Below are 21,059 nucleotides of genomic sequence, written 5' to 3' on the forward strand. Positions count from 1 at the left end.
GGAGATAAAAATAAAAACAAATACAGTGACAAGGAAATTACAGTATGATGTGTAGAAAACTAGGATGTAAATAATGTGGATGTGCAAATGAGCTTAATGAGCCATCAAGGTCAGATTTCAACAATGATCATTGTACTGTACAATGTGTAATATATATTGTTATTGAGAGTTTTTTTATTTGCACCTACCATTTATATACTTGTAATATTTTATATTACAGTGATGTCGCTGAATCCATTGCTTATAACCAGTTCTTCACTTTTATATGGTGAGATGAAATTAAAGTTGACTGACTTTGAAGAACCCTTCATCATTATCATTTACCATTAAAGCAGACAATAAAACGTTGGACTTAGTATATGCCAACAAAAGAGGCATATTGTTAATCACCCCTCCAGACCACAACCCGGTACAACTTGTCCTGGGGTACGAGCCACGTGTGGGACCACGGGGAGGACATCGACAGCCTTGTCACCTCCGTCATGGACTACATTAACATTACTGTGTGGAGAACACCGTACAGACCATGGATTACCATGTATAAGCACATATATTCCAAAACTAATGACGCCAGACAAACAAGGAGCTGGCTAAAATGATAGCTAGTGACTTTCAACCATTTTCCATTGGAGGATAGAGGATTTACAACTTTTCTACAGGCCTACAGCATGTTCTCCCTAACTATTATTACACAACTATCTACACAACAAGGAGCGTGCATTCTGGCAAGACCAGGCCTTCCAACTGACTGCTGAACATCCAGAACAACATGCTCACACATGTTTGTCACTTGTCGCCTTATTGAAAACTTTAAGGTGACATCCTGCCTTCTTGACTGTTTTGGGTTTTTTGAGAGACATCCAGCAGAAAACCTAGCAGATGAGCTACTAAATGGTAAAAGAATGGCAAGTAAATGATAAAGTGGTGTTCTGCGTTACTTACTGTTAGGATATGGTGAAGCCGCGTTTCCGGCACCATGAGCAGACGGCCTACCGAGTCGGCTTTTCGACGGCGACCAAAGGAATTATGAACTGAGGGAGAACTGAAGTTTTTGGGCCATCTCCAGTTGCAAGGACTGAAGCGTACGATCCTTATGGAGGAAGAGGACGATGACGGAGAGGGAGGTGCTAAGAACGCGGAAGCATATGCAGAGATGATCCAGTTCCTAGATGGTAATGCGGGACGGAAAGCTCTGAGAATCCTTTAGTTATTATGCAGGTACAGGCAAACCACGAATCATAAGCCTTTACACAGAAGTGGTCACTTTAGAAAGAGCGCGGTGAAAGTGTGACCGATTACGTTATACGCGCATTATCACGGCACTGAAGAGTGACGGTTTACTCGTAGCGATGACTATGAAAGGCCTACCAGAGACATTTACACCTCTAATCGTCCACATGACACAAAGTGACACCACAATCTCTTTTTCCGAGTTTAAAGCCAAGCTGCGGAGTTCTGAAGATACTGAGAAGATGCGAGCAGCTGTGTCAGACGACAACGTTATGAAGGCCCGAATGCAGCCTAGCCGGAGTGTCACCACAGCAAGGGCAGGTGACAGAGGACCGAGTGCTGCAGATATTACATGCTTCAGGTGCGGGCAGCGAGAACGTGTCGCTATAAAGTGTGCGGTTACTGCAGAAGCAACACGCACAGAGATACAACCTGCACGAGGAATCACGGAGGAGGACGACAGCCATGACTACACATTCAAGATGAACAACAGGTGGCTGGAGGGCTGTTGGTGGACACAGGACCGACGACACATATCATTACGGAGATTGAGTTGTTTAAGACGTTCGACAGCACCTTTCACCCCGAGACTCACTATGTGGAGCTGGCTGAAGGTACGAGGAGTGAAGGAGCAGCAAAGCAACGAGGGGATGCAGTGGTATGTGTGATGGACAGCAAGGGACACCATCATAAGGTAACACTGAAACAGGCACTGTACATACCCACATACCCACAAGACATTTTTTCTGTGAAAGCTTCTACCGGGAATGGGGCCACTGTGGTCTTCAAGCAGGGTGACAACTTTTTGAGACACAAAGACGGGACGAGATTCCCAATACATGAACTTAATAGACTATTTTACACTGACACTGTACATGAATGGAATGATGAATGTAATGGTTGTTTTGATATACAGACGTGGCATGAGGTTTTAGGCCATTGTAATTATGAAGACATCCGAAGACCACAGAATGTTGCCAATGGTATGAAAATCAAAGGTCCATTTGACATACAGACTTTACAGGACATGTTATATGTTGAAACGCATCCTGGAGTCAAAAGAAGCCATCATCTCCACCCTGACTGTAATCAACGCTCCTGTTGAAACTTTAAGTCAAGAGGAATGGGAGACTGTGAAAGAGGACTGCACCATTCTAGAGCCCTTTGAGGAGGTGACTGGTGGAGATAAGTGCAGAAAGGTATCTTTTACTTTACTTTATAGAAAATACTATGTATTACAGATAAATGGTTTATTAATTATAAAAAGGCAATGTATTGCATTGCAAAATCTTTTTTTTTCACATTTTCTTTTTTCTCTTTTTCAGCTGTCACCGCCTCCAAAATGCTTCCTCTCTGCAAGGCTCTACATCGGGACACAGCCCACCACTGACTGAGTGTAACAGTGATAAAGTAAAGGAGCTGGCCACCGCTCTTTCTGAGGATGGAGTACAATACTGTGCTTTCAGAAACTCTCGGTTTAAAAAGGTAGCATTTACCATGACAGAGCTGTGGATGAGGTCCTATCTTGTAAGGGAGACCTGAGGAGCAGTGATGGTGGCAGGGTTGTCAATTGGAAGCTCCAAAATGGGCTCTGTTTATTAAATTATAGTTCGACAAATATATAAATAAATAAAATCAATACATTGAGGAATAAGGAATAATATAATAAACAGCAAGTCCTGCCTCTCTCCTTCGCCAGTCATTGAGTTGAGATTTATTGTCTTTTCAGCTATATACATGTTAGACAGTACATAGTGAAACGAGGTGACATAAAGTGCAAACGGGACACGGGCAGTGCAAGAATAACATTTAACAATAAAACATGTAGACAACATTGAGACAGACAGCACTAAACTACTGAAATGAATTATAAATGTGCAAATATTGCTGTGAAAAAATGAAATGGTGCATTAATAGATAATATTACAGATAGATAATATTATACTATAACAGGTAGTGCAAGTGTGTGTGTGTGAGAGAGAGAGAGTCCAGAGTGTTCAGGTGTCTGATGGCCTGTGGGATGAAGATGTTGCAGAGTCTGGCAGTGAGGGCCCAAGTTCTTCGGTACCTTTTTCTGGATGGTAGGAGGGTGAAGAGTACATGTGAGGGGCATGTAGAGTCCTTCACAATGCTGGTGGCTTTCTGGCGACCTTCTCAGCTGTCCTCACTGTCCGCTGTAGGGTCTTGCGGTCCGATATGGTGAGGTTCCCAAACCAGACAGTGATGCAGCTGGTCAGAATGCTCTCAAAGGTCCCTCTATAGAAGGTGGTGAGGATGGATGGTGGGAGATGGTCTTTCCTCAGCCTCTGCAGGAATTAGAGACGCTGCTGGGCTTTCTTGGCTGTTGAGCTGGTGTTGAGAGCCAAGGAAAGGTTCTCCTCTAGATGAACATAGAGGAACTTTGTGTTCTTGACAATCTCCACACAAGATCCATCAATGTTCCTACGTTGTATTCTGAAGTCAACAATCATATCCTTTGTTTTTTTTTTTTCCACGTTCAGAAATAGATTGTTGACCTTACACCAGTCTGTCAGTCAGTGGACCTCCTTTCTTAAAATGGTTCCTAGTGGGAGTGTGTATAAAGAAAACAGCAAATGGACAAGTAAAGAGCCCTGGGGCACCCCATAGTTAAAAGGAGCCCAGGACAGAAAAACTTCTGTCAGAGAGGTAGGATATAAACCACTCAAGGACAGTCCATTTAATACCCACACAATGCTCCAGTTGGGAAATTAACCATATTTAATGCTCTAAGGTCCAGCAGTACGATTGTGGCATAATCACAAATCATTCACAAATCCAGTAGCAGTGAACCAAAGCAAAATAAGATAAGAGATGATCCTTTATTAGTCACACAAGTGGGAAATTTACAATAAACGTGTCATGTCCGCAAGCTGGCAGGGGAAGGAAGCCAGCGGCGGGACGTACTGTGAACAGTGATTCATTAAATACAAATTAAACGGCACGAGGGCCAAAAGCAGGAAACAAAATGGGAAAAACATAAACAAACCCGCAGGCATGTGGCGATTGTCAGAAGTGAAAACCAACACTACAGAACAGTTGCAGGCTCCCGATGGGCAGAACCAAAGCGCCTTATAACGGCAGTCCTGATTGGGCCCAGGTGCGTCCTCAGGTGCCCCCAATCCTGATACATTTAACTAAACGTGACAGAACTTTTAGTTATATTATTTAGTTGTCCTCTTCCCTCATGTTTAGGGCCATACATGTTGAAATATTTGAAAGATATGTCACAATTTGATTTATGTTCTTACAATAAGTAAATCAATAAAAAATAAGAAGCAAATCTTTGATGATATTTGCTACTGTTATATAATTAGGGGTGTTAGCAACCATATTTTTCCACATAAAAAAGCACATTCATATGAATTTATCTGGCCATCAAGGTTACCAGACTTAAACAGTTGGTTGACCTCTTATACCTATTGAAAAAAGGTTGTAATATTTATTTACCTAGTCAATTCATCATAAAGCCAAATTGTGCCACAACTGATGGGCATTTTTAAAAAAGTTGAAGTGAATTTGTTGTCATTGTGACACAACGAAATGTGTCCTCTGTATTTAACCCTCACCTTGGTGAGCAGTGGCTAGCCATGACAGCAGTGTGTGGGTTTCGAACCGGCAACCTTCCGATTACAGCCTCTTAGAATACAACCACAGTTCCTGCATTCTGCTTATAACTCAAGTATATGCAGTCATAGGACAAAGACCACACCCTCCTTCAATAATACGGTTTTACAAATCAGCACTTTACCAGATTTTAAAGTGATCTAACATTAAAAAAATTACCTAACCCTAACTGTACGAAAAACACGCAACAGATTTTGTGTGATTATTTATTTTAGAACAACAGAGCTGAAATGGAGAAGCCTTGTCTGAAAAATGAAGTACAATCCGATAAACATTCATATTTTATTGGCAAGAGGCATTCTGAATAGCGTGGTACCAAGGCATTTATAAAAGCGACCTTTAAACCACATGATAGCAACTGTCAAGCACAGTGGGGAAGCGGTAATGATTTGGGCTTGTTTGCAGCTATAGGACCGGAGTCTGACAGCTGGACAGCACTGGGTCATGCAACAGGACAATGATCCTATGTACGCCAGAACAGAGGAATAAATGAATGCCTGCAAACCCAAAATGAACTGAAGCAATGTTTTAAAGAACAGTGGGCCAAACTATAAATTAATTTAAAAAAATGGCTACTTAAAGGTATTTATCGGCCACATAAAGATGAACATTTTTCAGACAAGGCTTCTCCATTTTGGCTTTGTTTTTGGAGTCTGTTTTACACTTGGTACAGTCTTGGCCTAACAGGTAAGGAAGTGGACTCGATACTGGAAGGTCCCCTTGACGAAGGTACCGTCCCCCAACGCTGCTCCCCTTGTGCCTTTCATGGCTGCCCAATGATCAAGGGTGAATTCTGAGGACACGTTTGGCTGTTTGAAAAGTTGGCAACCCTAGCCACAACTACTGAGATGTTGGGGAATGAAGGTTCACTTCAGATTATTTATTCTATTCACTTTTCCTCCTCTCTCCTCTTAAGTATTTTTTTTTTACATGAGAAGTGTTCATGACTCCACCATTTATTCTGCTGTCTACCAAAAAATCCTGAATGTCCAGCCAAGTGCTCGTGACCTCAAGCTGAAACAAACTGCAGCAGGACAATGATCCAAAACACATCAGAAAGTCCACCTCTGGTTGGCTGAAGAAAAACAGAATAAATACTTTGTAGTGGCCTAGTCAACGTCCTGACCTGAATGATATTGAGATGCTGTGGCCTGACCTTATAAAGGCAGTTCATGCACTGAAAAAGACTTATCACAAATGCTTGATTGCAGTTGTTGCTAATAAGTGCAGCACAACCAGATATTATTATTACCAGGAGGAAAATTCAATTTTCGGGCACTTGGGGCTCCACGCCTCACAGTGGCTGAAGTGGTTCTTGGAGAAGTGATGCCTCAGTTCGTATCTGATACGTGGTGTGGTGGTTTGGTGTGGTGCATAGGCTTGCCAGCCGTCCCGATTCGTCTGGGACGTCCCGAAATATGGGCTGGTTGGCTTGTTGGTTAATAATAGACTACTGTAAGCAAGCAAAACTCATGAAAACGTTGCTATGAATTATAAAATATTTCAGAAGTGCAATCTTACTTTATACAAATGTATTAAAATGGCACAGGGATGCGCTGATAACACAAAAACTACAGATCCCATTGTGCAGCACTTCAGTTGCCTTGCCATCTCTTTTTAGGCATCTGACTGTGTTGTTTAGTGCCACAGTCTTCTAACAACTAGCAAATAAAGATCTAACAGATCCTTGAGGATGCTGTGTGTCTCTTGCTGACAACGGGAGGGGCAGATATTATCCAAGGCAGGTCGCTTTTTTGCTTTATGATGCTTTGTACAGTCTTTACACTTGTCTACACTTGACTAATGGGCAGTGGTGGCCTAGCGGTTAAGGAAGCGGCCTTGTAATCAGAAGGTTGCCCGATCTGCCAAGGTGCCACTGAGCAAAGCACCGTCCCCACACACTGGTCCCCGGGTGCCTGTCATGGTGCCCACTGCTAGCTCAGGGTGATGGTTAAAAGCAGAGGAGCAATGACGCTTTGTAATGAGCAACAGTTAAAGGATGTTAACGACATATAAACGATATATTTAATATATATGAAATAAAATAACAGTGTCATACTCTGTTGCATTTACATTTTTTCTGTTGAACGATTAGTTATGAAGATCGACATTAGTTCACCGTATGCTCCGTTTTACAGCGCAATATTGGTGTGACATGCTGTTTCGCGTGGACGTGTTTGACGAATCTGCTGAAGTCGAATCAGCAGGAAAAGAAGGTAAACAGTCGCCGTCGCCCCGGAACAAAAGACGGACAACTTTCTTAACCAACTTTCAAAGAAATGACTTCGGACTGGAAACACGAATCAGCGCTGAAAGACGTAGCTTTTTAATCTTTCTTTTTCATTCGAATTGGTTTGGGTAACATTTTTACGGTGTCCTTCTGCCGATAAATGTTTATGTGGGTCTTCTTTAAATCAGACATTCATTTATTTTGAACGCTCACATTAAAGGGCTGGGCGATATATATTTTCTAACGCTGGGAGAAAAGTCTGGAGAAACTAGAAAAAATGTTGCAATGAAATGTAAGCTAATTTGTAAAATAACATTCCTGTAAAATATTCTGTGAAGTTTGTGCCCTAAGGTACACCCTACCAGTCAGGTTAAACCCTGATTTGTCCCTGCTCCTGTGCTCCCTACATGGTAGATACACCTGCAGACATTAAATGCATTTCATTCAGTTTATTCTGGTTTCTGTGATTAGGTTAAATCCTAATTATTTTATTACCTTATATAATTCAAATTCAAATTTTATTGGTCGCATACATAGTCATACACGGTATGTTATGCAGTGAAATGCTTTTTGCGACTGCTACAGACCACAGTATTGCAAATGCTGCAAGTAAACAATGAACCAATATGCAAATATTGCAAACATAACCAAATATTACACTTTTATGTCTTTAACATAAAATATGTGTAACAGGTAGGGTGAAATGAGTGAAAGACAATATTTAAAGAAAAGAGCCATAAAAAAAAAAAAAGAGCAGTAAAGTAAAAAGCGCAGAGTGATTTTGTGCAAGGAGTCCGGAGTGATTGAAGGTGAAAGTGCTGGAGTTCTATGTACTGTTGTTGTTGAGAGGAGTTGTGTATTGTGAGTATGAACATTAATTCTTTTTCTTTGTTCTCTTAGGTTACTTTACTGAATTCCATGAATGTGTTCACCATGGAGGAACAGATATTGGTTTTTAAGGCAGAAGTTGCTTCCAAGACGAGAGCTCTGCTGTAAGGCTCTTTTGATAAACTGTCTGTGTCCTACTTCCATGTCATCTGAATACATCTAACTTGTTGTGACCTTTTCCTCAGAAAAGCTGAAAAGCAGCAGAAGAAAAGTGAGCAAGAAGCACTTCACAGCAGTGAGCAGTTGAAGGAAATAAAAGAAGAGTTGTTGGTGGTGAAAGCTGAACTCTTTGAAAGAACTTGTCAGGTTAAATGGTACTGTTGTTTTAATCTAGGTTCCAGTTTTTAATATCTGGAAGTACTCCTCCTAACAGCTATATCAGGAAAGGTCAAACAGAATCCATTTTAGATGACTGAAAAATTGTTGATCCCTCATTAGAGCACCAGTGAAGGTTGTGGGCCATGCATCATGAGAGAGTAGTGTTTTTTCCACTGTAACGTTAAAGATTGAGCATTCTGCATATTCATCCAGGTTGTTCACAGTTTGTAACCAGATTTGGTGTCTCTTCTGTTTTCAAAAAAGTGCTGAGGAGGAGAAAAAGCAGGCCCTGTCTAGTGCTAAGAAACTGACAATGACTTTCATGGAATACAGAAGAGCCATTACTGAGAAACTACAAAAGGTCAGATCATGCAAAATCATTGATGTTGTAACTTTTCTATTTCATACCTGTTAATATATAAATCCATTTGTATAGCTCATGGAGAGTGAATGCAAACTAAAGGAGAATCTCATAGCGTGTCATAAGGAAAAAAGAAACTTACAAAAAACATGTTTACAATTAGAGAAAGAGAAAGAAGACATGTTCCAGGACATGAAGTAAGTTCCTCATTAGATACACACTTCACATATTTAAACACTTGATTAGATATTTCAATATATTCTTCTCTTCAGTCAGATGAAAGAACTGTGTGGTGGTGCTGAGATCATCAATGTGAAGTCAAAACAGCTACAGGAACGATTACAGAAGGCTGAAGGAGAGGTGCATAGACTGCAGGAGGAGTTGTTTCACCAACAGAAGCACATTCAGCAATTCAGTAGCCTTCATCACCAACAGGTTGGAACATCAGCAATACATTCATGTAAAAGAAAACTACATTTTCTGATTTAAGCTGAGAATACATCTTTCTTTATAGCTTCAGTTGTAACTCAATAAGAAATGCAAACATAGACATTCATTGTTAAGTAGCATGTGATCAGGTTATTACAGTCATGTTTCTATACTGTAATTTATTGAATAAGCTGATCACAAAAGACAAAAAATGTTAAAGATGATGCATCTTTAAAATTTTCAGCAAGATTCCATTTTTACATCAATCAATTACACATACAAAATAAAGGTTTGGGTACCTAACATAATCAGTACTTACAATACTTAGTAATTCGTCCTTGTAAAGTACCACAGCTGGTAAGCACATTTTGCAGCCATTATTTAAGTTCCACATTCCTGGAGATATTGGCCAAGTGTAAGGGTTGTGGGCCATGACCTTAGTGTCATCACAAAGTTTAGCCACATGACTGCACGTGTTAATAACTAGTCCCCTTTTATTATAAGTCAAGGAGATGACGCTGCTTTAACAGAGGCTGGCCTCATGCTGGCTTCCCTGGTTGAGGAAGCATTAGAGCTCTGAATAGTTTCATTTCAGCTGTGTATAATATTTATGTAATATTTCCATTGCTGACTCTATTTACCTGCCATGGGGACTGGGGCAAAAGGGGGCAGCACCTACTACAACATTTACTACAGTAGCTGAAAAATCCACCGGAAACGGGCCAAATGAGTTTGCTCCTTGCCTCCATGCCCACTCACCCTCCTCCCACAGGGCTCTAGAGTGACCAAATTTCTCAATGGTGTGACAAAAAAAATCTGAGGTTGCACCGGTGCTACCAGACGTTCAGGAAAGAAAGTCTGACAACTCCCGACCCAACAAGTACATCTTTTAAAAGTCTGCTTTCTTTGCACATGCTATGGAGACTAGTCTTAAGAGCGATAAGAAATTGCCAGAGGCTAACTTCCATTCCTCCTCCTCAGTATTTTCAAATCTCTCTTACTATAATTAAAACACATCATCAAGAATTAGAAATCAAATTAACATTTTATCCATAATTAACATTTAAAGGTCCCCAATCATGAAAATGTAAGATTAATACGAGTTTCCCTACCTCTGCTGACAACCTGAGAGGAAGTGCTTTGTGGAGGTGCTAAAGATTCTAAAAAAAAATCTAACATATTTTATTCATAGTGAAAAAAGAGACAGAGACACATACCCACAGCAGCTTTAGGACACTTTTACAGCTAAAACTATAAAATAAGTCCATGGGGTGGACTTTAACACTTTGAAATGAGACATTCCTCCACGTGTGCACCACAAGACCACATCTTACTTGAAGAAAACGTCAAAGCACAGCCACCACTTTCAACTCTGCAGTCAACAGGTTTCTTGTTTGAATTTGATGAATAATTCATGGTTCTAGTTTCAATTTGATCAGGAATAAATATTTAAACTGTGGGACAGCATCAGTACTGAAACCACTGCTATTGCAGACCCAGTAGATGCAGGTAAATTTGAAAGCGCAGTTTGAATCTGGGCGAGACAGTAACGCAGTGCAACCACTCTGGGGCAGTGGTGGCCTAGCAGTTAAGGAAGCGGCCCTGTAATCAGAAGGTTGCAGGTTCAATTCCCGATCCGCCAAGGTGCCACTGAGGTGCCACTGAGCAAAGCACCGTCCCCACACACTGCTCCCCGGGCGCTTGTCATGGCTGCCCACTGCTCACTCAGGGTGATGGGTTAAATGCAGAGGACAAATTTCACTGTGTGCATCGTGTGCTGTGCTGCTGTGTATCACATGTGACAATCAATTCACTTTTTTTTTTTTTTAAATAAACGTGGACAGATCTCCTGACCCAGACAAGATGTTTTCACATTCACTCAAAACCCCAAAAGCTGCAGGTGTGACACGACAGTTACTATCTGCTGCTGCGCTTTCAATCACCACCGGATCGTACAAATGTGAATGTGTGTCCCCATGTGCGCCAGTTGACCAGCTGGGTAGCAAGGCAGCCCAAAGAAGATGGTCCCCCCAGGAGCGGATGACAAAATGGCAAAACCGTTTATTGCAGTTTTTATACCACACTCCAAAACATCCCTTACAACAGAGGTCCACAAACAGGCCGGAACTGCAGGCCCAGTAGTGTCACAGAGCAGAGAGTCATCATGCTCCACCATGAATCGCCCAGCACATGCGCCGTTCAAGCGTCGCTCATCTGAGCTGCCTACAGAACTTGCTCAGAACTTGCTCAGAACTTTCCCGGCTGGGATAACGGCAGTCTAGTATAGACTCTTCCCAGGCAGACCGGGCATGCCTCCTTCTCGTGAATGCTTTGACCATACCCACCAAACCATTTCCAAACAAATTATATGTAACTTTTCCTGTTAGCAATATCTCCACGTAACTGCAACTCTTTTTTCAGCCATTCCGCTCTTTGCTAGCTTTACTACGTCACTTGGTACTTTGTGCATTGCTTCTGTATTCCAGTGTCTCAGCAGCCACATGTCTCTCTTTAGAAATAATGAAAAATAGCCAAAGCTGATCACCAAGATCATCACAACCAGCTCTACTCAAAGGCATTTAAGCCAAAGAACCTTTCGTCTGAAACAAGAAACAAGCGGTGGGGTACCACGTGAAAGCATGGATGTTTTCTGCTTGGTCAAATGTTGCAGGCTTTATTCTGACCTTGTGTACAGTGAAAAAAGCTCCAATTACTGCGGCCAGTCAGTTCTAAATTGTAAAGTGATTGAAGTTGAGCTTTATTGTCATTTCAGCTATATACATGTTAGACTGTACATAGTGAAATAAAATAACGTTTCTTCGGAACCTGGTGCTACATGTAACTGGGCGACATAAAGTGCAAACGGGACACGGGCAGTGCAGAATAACATTTAACATTTGGAATACTTTGAGTGCTTTGCTAATACTTCCCCAGAAATAGAACTGGACATGAGGCAGCTTGTAGTCACTGCTAATTGCTGTAATGAAATATCAAATATAATTTTTTTCTATCTGTACATTGTAATAGTGTGTTTGAGTGTGTGTTTGCAGGGGAAAATGAAGAACTCGCATACTGCCCTCCTGGACAAACAGATGGGGGATAGAAGAGCTTTAAGAAGGATTAGCCAGCTAGAGAAAGAACTTCTGGTATCTCTCACTTATTCACTCTTTTACTCTTTCACACTAGCACACTCCGACTTCATCATGGTCTTCATCATTTACTAGGAGAGGTCTAACAGTCTACAGCACTGTCATGCTGTGTTGCACAAAAGACAGCAGGAATTTCAGAGAGATCTGGAGAAAGTCAAGAAGGCACACACTGAAAAGTGTAAAGAAATCGAGAATGAGATGGTGAGGTTTTTTTTTATTTTTTTTTTTATGGTATTAATGCATTTATTAATTTGATTCTTTCAGCTGTATCATTTGTATTAGATTTATTTTTACTGCTTTGTTCTTGTCAAATCTCTAGAATGTTTATGAATTTTTAATGTATATGATTAATAATTTGCCATTCATTTAGTAGTTTCAAAGACTTTTTTTCTACTCCATTCACATCACATGCTACGCTGCAACCACCAACCTTATCGATGTGATCGATAAATATTTCAAGAGATATTTTGTGATTATTGTTTTTGTTCCCAAATCTATCTTGATATGGCAGTACAGGGTTATACAAGGTTAACAAGGGTGGTAGTAGCCTATTGGGTAACACACTTGCCTATGAACCAGAAGACCCAGGTTCAAATCCCACTTACTACCATTGTGTCCCTGAGCAAGACACTTAACCCTAAGTTGCTCCAGGGGGGGACTGTCCCTGTAACTACTGATTGTAAGTCAATCTGGATAAGGGCGTCTGAGAAATGCTGTAAATGTAAATATTATCATGGGTTGACTTTTATTTTATTAATTATGGAGCTTTCCCAATCCGCAGACAGACACATAGAAATCCAGATGTGACATGCTTCTGTTTGTGTGTTCCACTTTGACTCCCGTTTCTGGTGTAACCCACGGGTTGTAGTGGGATAGGACATTCTGGACTAGGTATCATACTCCTCCGCTGGAAGTGGCATTCCAGGATGTTCTGGTCACCTAATGATTGAGGGAAATTGTCAATTCATGCTACAAAAATTGTCCTTAACCCAACAATCAGAACCACATCATCTTAAATTGGTGAGTTACACAATTAACAACATGGCTTTCCCGTGGAAGTGCTTTGAATTTGATGATGCGTCATATAACAAGAGGTTGCTGTGCCATATTTCTCAAAAATGTTAACAGGTTTACATTTGAATAAATTGTTCCACATGAGCTGATTCATAGATATCTCAGATTTCATCTGGATATCCTTAAGATTACATTTGAGACATTGTATTGCTCACCCAATACATTATGGCCAATCAATTTTGATGATTCACAATGTAATGGGAAGTTTCTGTCCACATTCAACATCCAATCTGAACGAAACATCATATGATTGATATGGTTGATATTGATAGTCCTGGCTTAAATCTTATTGCATTAAGATTATGTAATAGTTTACATTTATGTCTGTCACCAGACACCCTTGTTTAGAGTGACTTAAACAGTAGTTTGGAGCAACTTAGGGTTAAATGTCTTGCTCAGGGACACAATGGTGGTAAGTGGGATTTGAACCTGGGACTTCTGGTTCATAGGCGAGTGTGTTACCCACTAGTAGTTGTAGCACCACCTAGTTGAAAAATATTCTCTATGCAACACAATAGCATCTTCTTTAAGGTCCGGAGATAGCTGGGTGTATAATCGTGTGAACAGAGACCACAGAATTGACCACAGAATTGTCTACTAACGTAAATGTTTCAGTAAAACATCCCTCCACATGGCCGTGTCCTACCTACCTATCTTCGTTTGAGCTGGACACGTATTGTTAAATTGTAACTGACGCGGTGAGTTGCCACGTGTTAGTGAAGATAACTGTAATAGTAAGGCGTCAATATACCAAATGACCACTTTTCCATCAATGTTTTTTTTCCCCTGGATGGCATGGGCATCCTCTGCCAGGATTCCTCTGGTTTTAATTGTAATCACGTGCTTCAATGTAGTGACATCAGTTTATGCCATAATGCTGTACTAAATTGTTAAAGATGGTCGAACCTAATTTTATGGTGAGCAGTGTATGTACACTGAATAAAATGCAAATGTGTCAGTGTGTGCCAGAGTTTGTAATTATGATGCCTTTACGTTTATTTCTCTGTGTGATTATTTCAGGTATGGCACTGGTCCTCAATGCAGGAAGTGAAGCAAAAGAGAGAAATATCAGAAGCAGGTGTGGCCATACAGCAGACAGCACATCTTACAGACCTGATCAGGTGAGACTCCAGGGACAAAAGCCCCGGACCGGCCACAGTCAGCCACAGAAAAACTGGTATCGGTGCATCCGTAATCAGCACCCATTCCCTAGTAGCTCAGGGATTAAGGAATTAAATCTCTTAATTTGGATGGGATGTGTACTTTGGGAATTTAAAATGTGTGATGCATGTATCCTGTGTCTGTGTGTTTTAGTGAAAGCCACAGAGAATTGGAGCAGCGAAACAATGAACTTTACACCATGGCTGCTGCATTGAAGGAATGTGAAAGGGAGCTTCAGCAAAGAGCACAGCTGGTAACAGAAACATATTCATCGTGTACTGTCCATGTGATGCGAATTTAGGTAAACAGTGAAGGACAGTTTTTTTGTGGTTAAGTTTAGAGTAGTAAATTGAGATGTAGGTAGTCTTTTCGGGCCTGAAATGAACACTGTAAGTAACCAGTTGCTTGTTGAGCCGTCCCTGATTCTCTGAATCTTGAATAGTTCTCTTTTTTTGTGGGTTTTGGTTTTGTTTTTTTTCACAGGAATGCATGGAGATTTTGGAAAACATGCTTGATGTTGCAAAATGTTTTTGTGGCTTGAACTTGATTATCATGTCAGTCTGATGATCGGTTTGCTGCTGCTGCCTGTTGCTGAAAGGAAGCAGGGAGAGGGGACACTGGGCCAGTACATTTATTGCTGCATGTGTTTTATAGATTTATTGTGTTTTTTCATTTTACTTGGGCAGTCAGGTGATTCGATTCAATTACCACTAAATTAGAAGCTGATGCGGTGAAACGGAGGCTAGCTTCTGGAAACTAGTCTGAGGTGTGGAAAAAAACTTTGACCATGAAAAATACTTATAATGCACACAAAGTATTTTGGTACAGTCATGTTGGCTGACATCTGCTGCCACAATAATTTTGGGCTCTGGTCTAACTTGTAAGGCCCATTTAAAGCTGTAATCCATGGCTACATCCACTCTGTCTATCTGAAGAGTCCAGGCTACTCACCTCTCTGTCTGACTGCAGCACATGCACTTTCAAATGTGCAGGAATATCTGGACCATGCGTTGAACCACATGGAGTTTGCAGAGAATTGCTGGGTGCACCAGCGAGACCTCCGATTCTTGGGTGTCACACCATTGAGAAATTTGGTCGCATGTGTGACAAAGTGGTCACAATCTAGAGCCCTGAAGACCACACGAGATCACAAATTATTTCACAACTTTGTCTTATGAACTTTTTTTTTAATGTGTTATGTTTGGATGGAATCCAACCATGCACCAAGGATTAGTATTTCAAAACCATGTGAAAATGATTGGTGTGTCCTCTGACCCCTTGAGCAAGGTACCCTGGATTGCTCATGTCAGGCCACAGTTGTAGTGAGGTGTGCAATATGTCTAATAATTGCCAGTATAGTGTGAAGGGAGTGTTGGTGAAGAGCTTGACTGTATGCGTAGGTTGTAATCATAGGGTTAAACATTGAATCTGTGTCTGATACCTGAATATTCCTTGGAAGGTTGTTCCATTGATTTGGACCTCTATACACCAAACTTTAGCTGATATCAAGCTCATCAGCATATTTGTCCAGCACTCAGACACTACAGATTTCACTTCTTGCATCTAGATTTTCCAAAGTTGACACTAAATATTTTTATGCCAAACTCTACCAGCTAGCCCATGACCTCACGGGTTACCAGCTTTAACACATTGTATGTGCTCTTCAATTCAATCAATTAATTTTTATTTGTACAGCACACAAAGTGCCTCACATTAGATCAGTGCTGAAGGCCCCTAGTGAGCAGCCAATGGCAACAGCAGCCTGTTAAAACTCTCTGAAAAGGAAAAACCTTGAGAGGAACCAAGGCTCAGCAAGTGGAACCCATCCTCCTCTGCTCAGCACTAGACTACCCTCGGCTGTACATGTCAGGTCACAGATGTAGTGCAGTGTGAGCTGAATCTGGGTGTTGTCCAGAGAGTCAAAAATTAGCAGTGTCCAGATTTAAAGTCCATTGAGTATTAAATGAGAGCATTTTAATGCAGGTATCAGCGTATGACTTGTGACGCTTTGCTAAGGGTGACGTTAGTGTTGATTAAAAGTTCAACTGTATAGATATATTTTTAGTTTAGATTTAAATATTGACTCATTGGAAGGTTGCTCCATAGTTTTGGGGTACTATTTCCAGCTGTGGCTTTGTCTATGTGTGGGACAGCAAGTAAGCCTGCTTCTGTCAAATGAAGGCATTGTGTGGTGGGTTATATGAGACTAGTAAATTACTAAGGTAAACTGGACCAAGCCAGTGCAAGGAACAACAATGTATTTCTGAACATGGACAAAACGAAGGAGATTATTGTTAACTTCAGAATACAATGTAGGGACCACTCTCCACTGAACATCGATGGTTCTTTTGTGGAGATAGTCAAGAACACAAATTTCCTTGATGTTCATCTAGAGGAGAATCTCTCCTGGAATCTCAAAACCAGCTCAACAGCTAAGAAAGCCCAGCAGCGTCTCTACTTCCTGTGGAGGCTCCCACCACCCATCGTCAACACCTTCTATAGAGGAAGCGTTGAGAGCATTCTGACCAGCTGCATCACTGTCTGGTTTGGGAACTGCACCGGATCAGACCACAAGACCTTACAGTGGATAGTGAGGACAGCTGAGAAGATAATCTGAGTCTCTCTTCCCTCCGTAATGGACAATTACCACATATGCTGCATCAGAAAGCCACCAACAACAACATTTATTTCTTATATAGCCCAAAATCCTATACAGTATGTCTCAAAGGGCTTATTTTAATGCGCTGTGAAGCACTTTTCACCCTCCTACCATCTGGAAAAAGGTACCGAAGCCTTTGGGGACTCACTGCCAGACTCTGCAATAGCTTCATTATACAGGCCATCAGACACCTGAAAACTCACACACACACATTTATACTGTATGGAAATGGAACACATTTATCTGTTATACTGTATGATTATTTATCTGTAATATCATCTATAAATGCACTGTTCCATTTTGCACAGTAAGATTCGCAGTATTTTAATTTGCACATTTCTTATTCATTTCACTAGTGTAGTGCTGTCTGTCTCAATGTTGTCTACATGTTTTTTGTTAAACGTTATTCTTGCACTGCCCGTGTCCCGTTTGCACTTTGTCGCCCAGTTTGTCTGTGTTGCACACGTGTACTTTATGTCAGTATGGAACTTTGTTTAATCGTTCAAATGTTACATGTAGCACCAGGTTCTGGAGAAACATTATTTCATTTCACTATGTACGGTCTAACATGTATATAGCTGAAAAGACAATAAATCTCAACTTCAACTTACTGTTCAGTGTGAATTCAGACACAGTTGCTTTCCATCATTGGATGCTGTGGTTCTGCCAGTAGACCTGGCCAATCAAAAGAAGTAAGAAAAGCATGAGAAGAAGTAGCTAGAAAAAGTCTGAATGTTTATAGTGATTCCCAGTGATTCCAATGCAAACCACCTGCTTTTCTTTATGGATATCAGCTTTTCCTGTACTGGATTTCAACATGTTAATGAACACTTCTGATATGTGCACTGATGATGAATTGTTACAGGCCACAGTGAACCGGAGGTGCAAGCAGATGCGTTTGCTGCTTGTGGCTCCATTTGTGAATTAATGTTACTTCTATTCTTTCAGATTCATCAGCTAGCTCTGGCCCTTAAGGAACATAAACAGGACTTGGAGGAAAAAGCTCTTGGTCTGCAGAATGCTCTGGAACAGACAGAACGTAAACTGAATGAGAAAGAAAAGCAGGTGTGAGATATCAAGAGAGCTTATCTTTTTTGTTGTAGTTGTTGTTGTACATTCTTTTTGACTGATGTTTTTGATTATTAACAGGTTGCATTGCTGATGGAAAAACTGGTCCAAGCTCAAATTCACGAGAAATTTCACAGAGAAGAGGTATTACTCAGCTGTCCAGTTTTGTCATGTGTACAATAAGTACAGTGAACATGGTACAATGTAATTCTTACTCTAATACTCTTAATACTTAAATTGGACACACATGCATCCTAGTTTTCTTAAGTACTTAACATCTTTCCTAAATTTCATGGAAAGAGAGAATTGAAAGGCTTTAAACTGAACTTAATTATACAATCCTGAACAATCCTTTTGCATTTCTTGCTGGTGGATCATAACCAGGGTTTAAGTACAAGATTAAATTGCAAAAAATAGAGAGTAGGCAATTTACTGAAAACTGTGTTTAAACTCAAACATACTGTTCATCAGCTGATCAAATTCTTATAACATGAGGCCCGGGGAGCAGTGTGTGGGGACGGTGCTTTGCTCAGTGGCACCTTGGCGGATCGGGATTCGAACCTGCAACCTTCTGATTACGGGGCCGCTTCCTTAACCGCTAGGCCACCACTGCCTCCACCACAGCCTTTAAAAGACAGAATCTAATGTCTTTCAGAATCTGTCTTTCTGGCTTTTTCTGTCAGGCTGTCTGACACTGTCATGACCTCCTGATGGCAAAGGCATCACTGGCGGGGTTGGGCACTGTAAGACAGCCATGTTAAATTTCTTGGGTCCTGGTAGATCTGGAAAAAAATGACCTGCATTAATCTTACTGGGAATCCTTACAGAGAATCTCCTCCCATACTACAAATTTGGAATGGGACAACCTAATATGGTGGGCACCAAAATATGGGGAGCATCCTCCTCCTCATTTGCCTCTCGTTCCTCTTTCCTCTTTTTGCATTTTGAACTTTTCCTTGCAACCTGGTTATGATCCACCAGCATGAAATGCAAATACCTGTAATTTTCCACCGGTGTCAAAGTCAAAGTGAAGTGATTGTCACATGTGATACACAGCAGCACAGCACACAGTGCACACAGTGAAATTTGTCCTCTGCATTTAACCCATCACCCTGAGTGAGCAGTGGGCAGCCATGACCGGCGCCCGGGGAGCAGTGTGTGGGGACGGTGCTTTGCTCAGTGGCACCTCAGTGGCACCTTGGCGGATCGGGATTCGAACCGGCAACCTTCTGTTTACGGGGCCGCTTCCTTAACCGCTAGGCCACCACTGCCCCGTGTATTATCTTATTAGCTATATAGCTAATCTCCAAGTTATACATGCCAAACATTCTGGAAATTATTGGTTACCTTCGTTGTTCCGGGATCAGGAAAAGAATCGATACTTCTGGCAACCTTCTGATTACTGGTCCATTTCTTTACCTGCTAGGCCACCGCTGCCCCACCACTGAATGTATTTGCAGTGAGATAGTATAAAAAGGGCAGTTAGCAGTTAAGGAAGCGGCCCTGTAATCAGAAGGTTACCGGTTCGAATCCCGATCCAATTCGAATCCCATGGTTCCACTGAGGTGGTAGTAGCCTAGTGGGTAACACACTCGCCTATGAACCAGAAGACCCGGGTTCAAATCCCACTTACTACCATTGTGTCCCTGAGCAAGACACTTAACCCTAAATTGCTCCAGGGAGACTGTCCCTGTAATACTGATTGTAAGTCGCTCTGGATAAGGGCGTCTGATAAATGCTGTAAATGTAAAAATGTAAATGTACAGGTGCCATTGAGCAAAACACCAGTCTCTTTGTTTCATCCATTCCCATCTAAACCAACCTAACTCTGTTTGTGTATTCTACAACAGACACAAGACCAGTCTGTGCAACCATCAGGATCACCAAACCAAACAGTTGCAAATCAGATGGAAGGTGTATGAAGGTGCCAGCCTTTATCCTACCACTTCTTTGACTATAAACTTGGTTTCTAGTTAGTGATTTTAGTGTCTATGCCATACTAAACTGTATGTATTTCTGAAACTTGTTACTTCTGATGTAAGTCCATTAACTTATTTTGGACTCTAAAACTTCACCTGTCATTTCAGAATGATAGTCCAGTTGCATTTTGTATAGGGTTTAGGGGGGAAAAAACGGACCTATATTTTAAGCACAAATAAAATCCAGTGCTGTTTGTATTTGCTCTATCTGTATTTGCTACTTGTGTTATGGCAGTGGATTTCAATCCAGAGGAATATTTTTATCGATCCTTTTAACAACAAATACAAATGTATTTGTTATTCCTAATACAAAATGTATTGTAATATGTCTATTGTAGTATATGTTCTGTCTAATGTACTATAGATTCATATGATTATTTTTAGATATTATAAAGAAATGTATGGTGGCTTATGCTGGTTAATTGTACAGTTTTTAGAAATCCTAGACAAGCCCACATCCCAAAGTAGATAAAACATAAATGAAGACAATAGTGGGGTATCCCATGATTTTTTCTGTGACATTTATTATTTCTAAAATGCATTGTTTTACCTATCAACAATGAGGCCAAAATTATTACCCCCCTTATTCTCCCTCAAAATGTCAAAATATATATAGATTATTTTTTTTTTTTTTCATGATGCCATGGACCCAAACAAGGCTTCATGTTCCTGAGGCGGCAAAACAGCCCCACAGCATGATGCTCCCCACCCCCATTTGTGGGAACAGTGTTCCTAGGGTTGAAGGCCCTACAACAAATACAAAATGCAGCAGCACGACTGATCTTCAACCTTCCCAAGTTCTCCACACCGCCCCTCTGCTACGTTCCCTCCACTGGCTCCCAGTAGCTGCACGCATCAGATTCAAAAT

The 21,059-nt window shown here is 41.1% G+C and overlaps 1 protein-coding gene across 7 annotated transcripts; it reads left to right on the plus strand.

The window, feature by feature from the left end:
* Nucleotides 1-6,718: 6,718 nt before the first annotated feature.
* Nucleotides 6,719-21,059, plus strand: ccdc18 (coiled-coil domain containing 18). Of its 7 annotated transcripts, none has more exons than XM_028962043.1 (14): nt 6,719-7,091; nt 8,006-8,097; nt 8,179-8,307; nt 8,576-8,672; nt 8,748-8,869; nt 8,945-9,107; nt 12,152-12,247; nt 12,326-12,451; nt 14,345-14,445; nt 14,639-14,738; nt 18,093-18,209; nt 18,294-18,356; nt 20,063-20,136; nt 20,850-21,059. In XM_028962043.1, the coding sequence occupies exons 2-13, from the start codon at nt 8,024-8,026 to the stop codon at nt 20,132-20,134; spliced, it is 1,260 nt and encodes a 419-aa protein (XP_028817876.1). In that variant the 5' UTR covers nt 6,719-7,091; nt 8,006-8,023; the 3' UTR covers nt 20,135-20,136; nt 20,850-21,059. The 7 variants fall into 7 exon arrangements, with proteins under 7 accessions (XP_028817876.1, XP_028817873.1, XP_028817874.1 ...); XM_028962040.1 differs by lacking the exon at nt 6,719-7,091 and adding an exon at nt 7,098-7,515; XM_028962041.1 differs by lacking the exon at nt 6,719-7,091 and adding an exon at nt 7,098-7,397.

The sequence above is a fragment of the Denticeps clupeoides genome, chromosome 19 (genome assembly GCF_900700375.1).
Source record: "Denticeps clupeoides chromosome 19, fDenClu1.1, whole genome shotgun sequence".
In the NCBI taxonomy this organism is placed as follows: domain Eukaryota; kingdom Metazoa; phylum Chordata; class Actinopteri; order Clupeiformes; family Denticipitidae; genus Denticeps; species Denticeps clupeoides.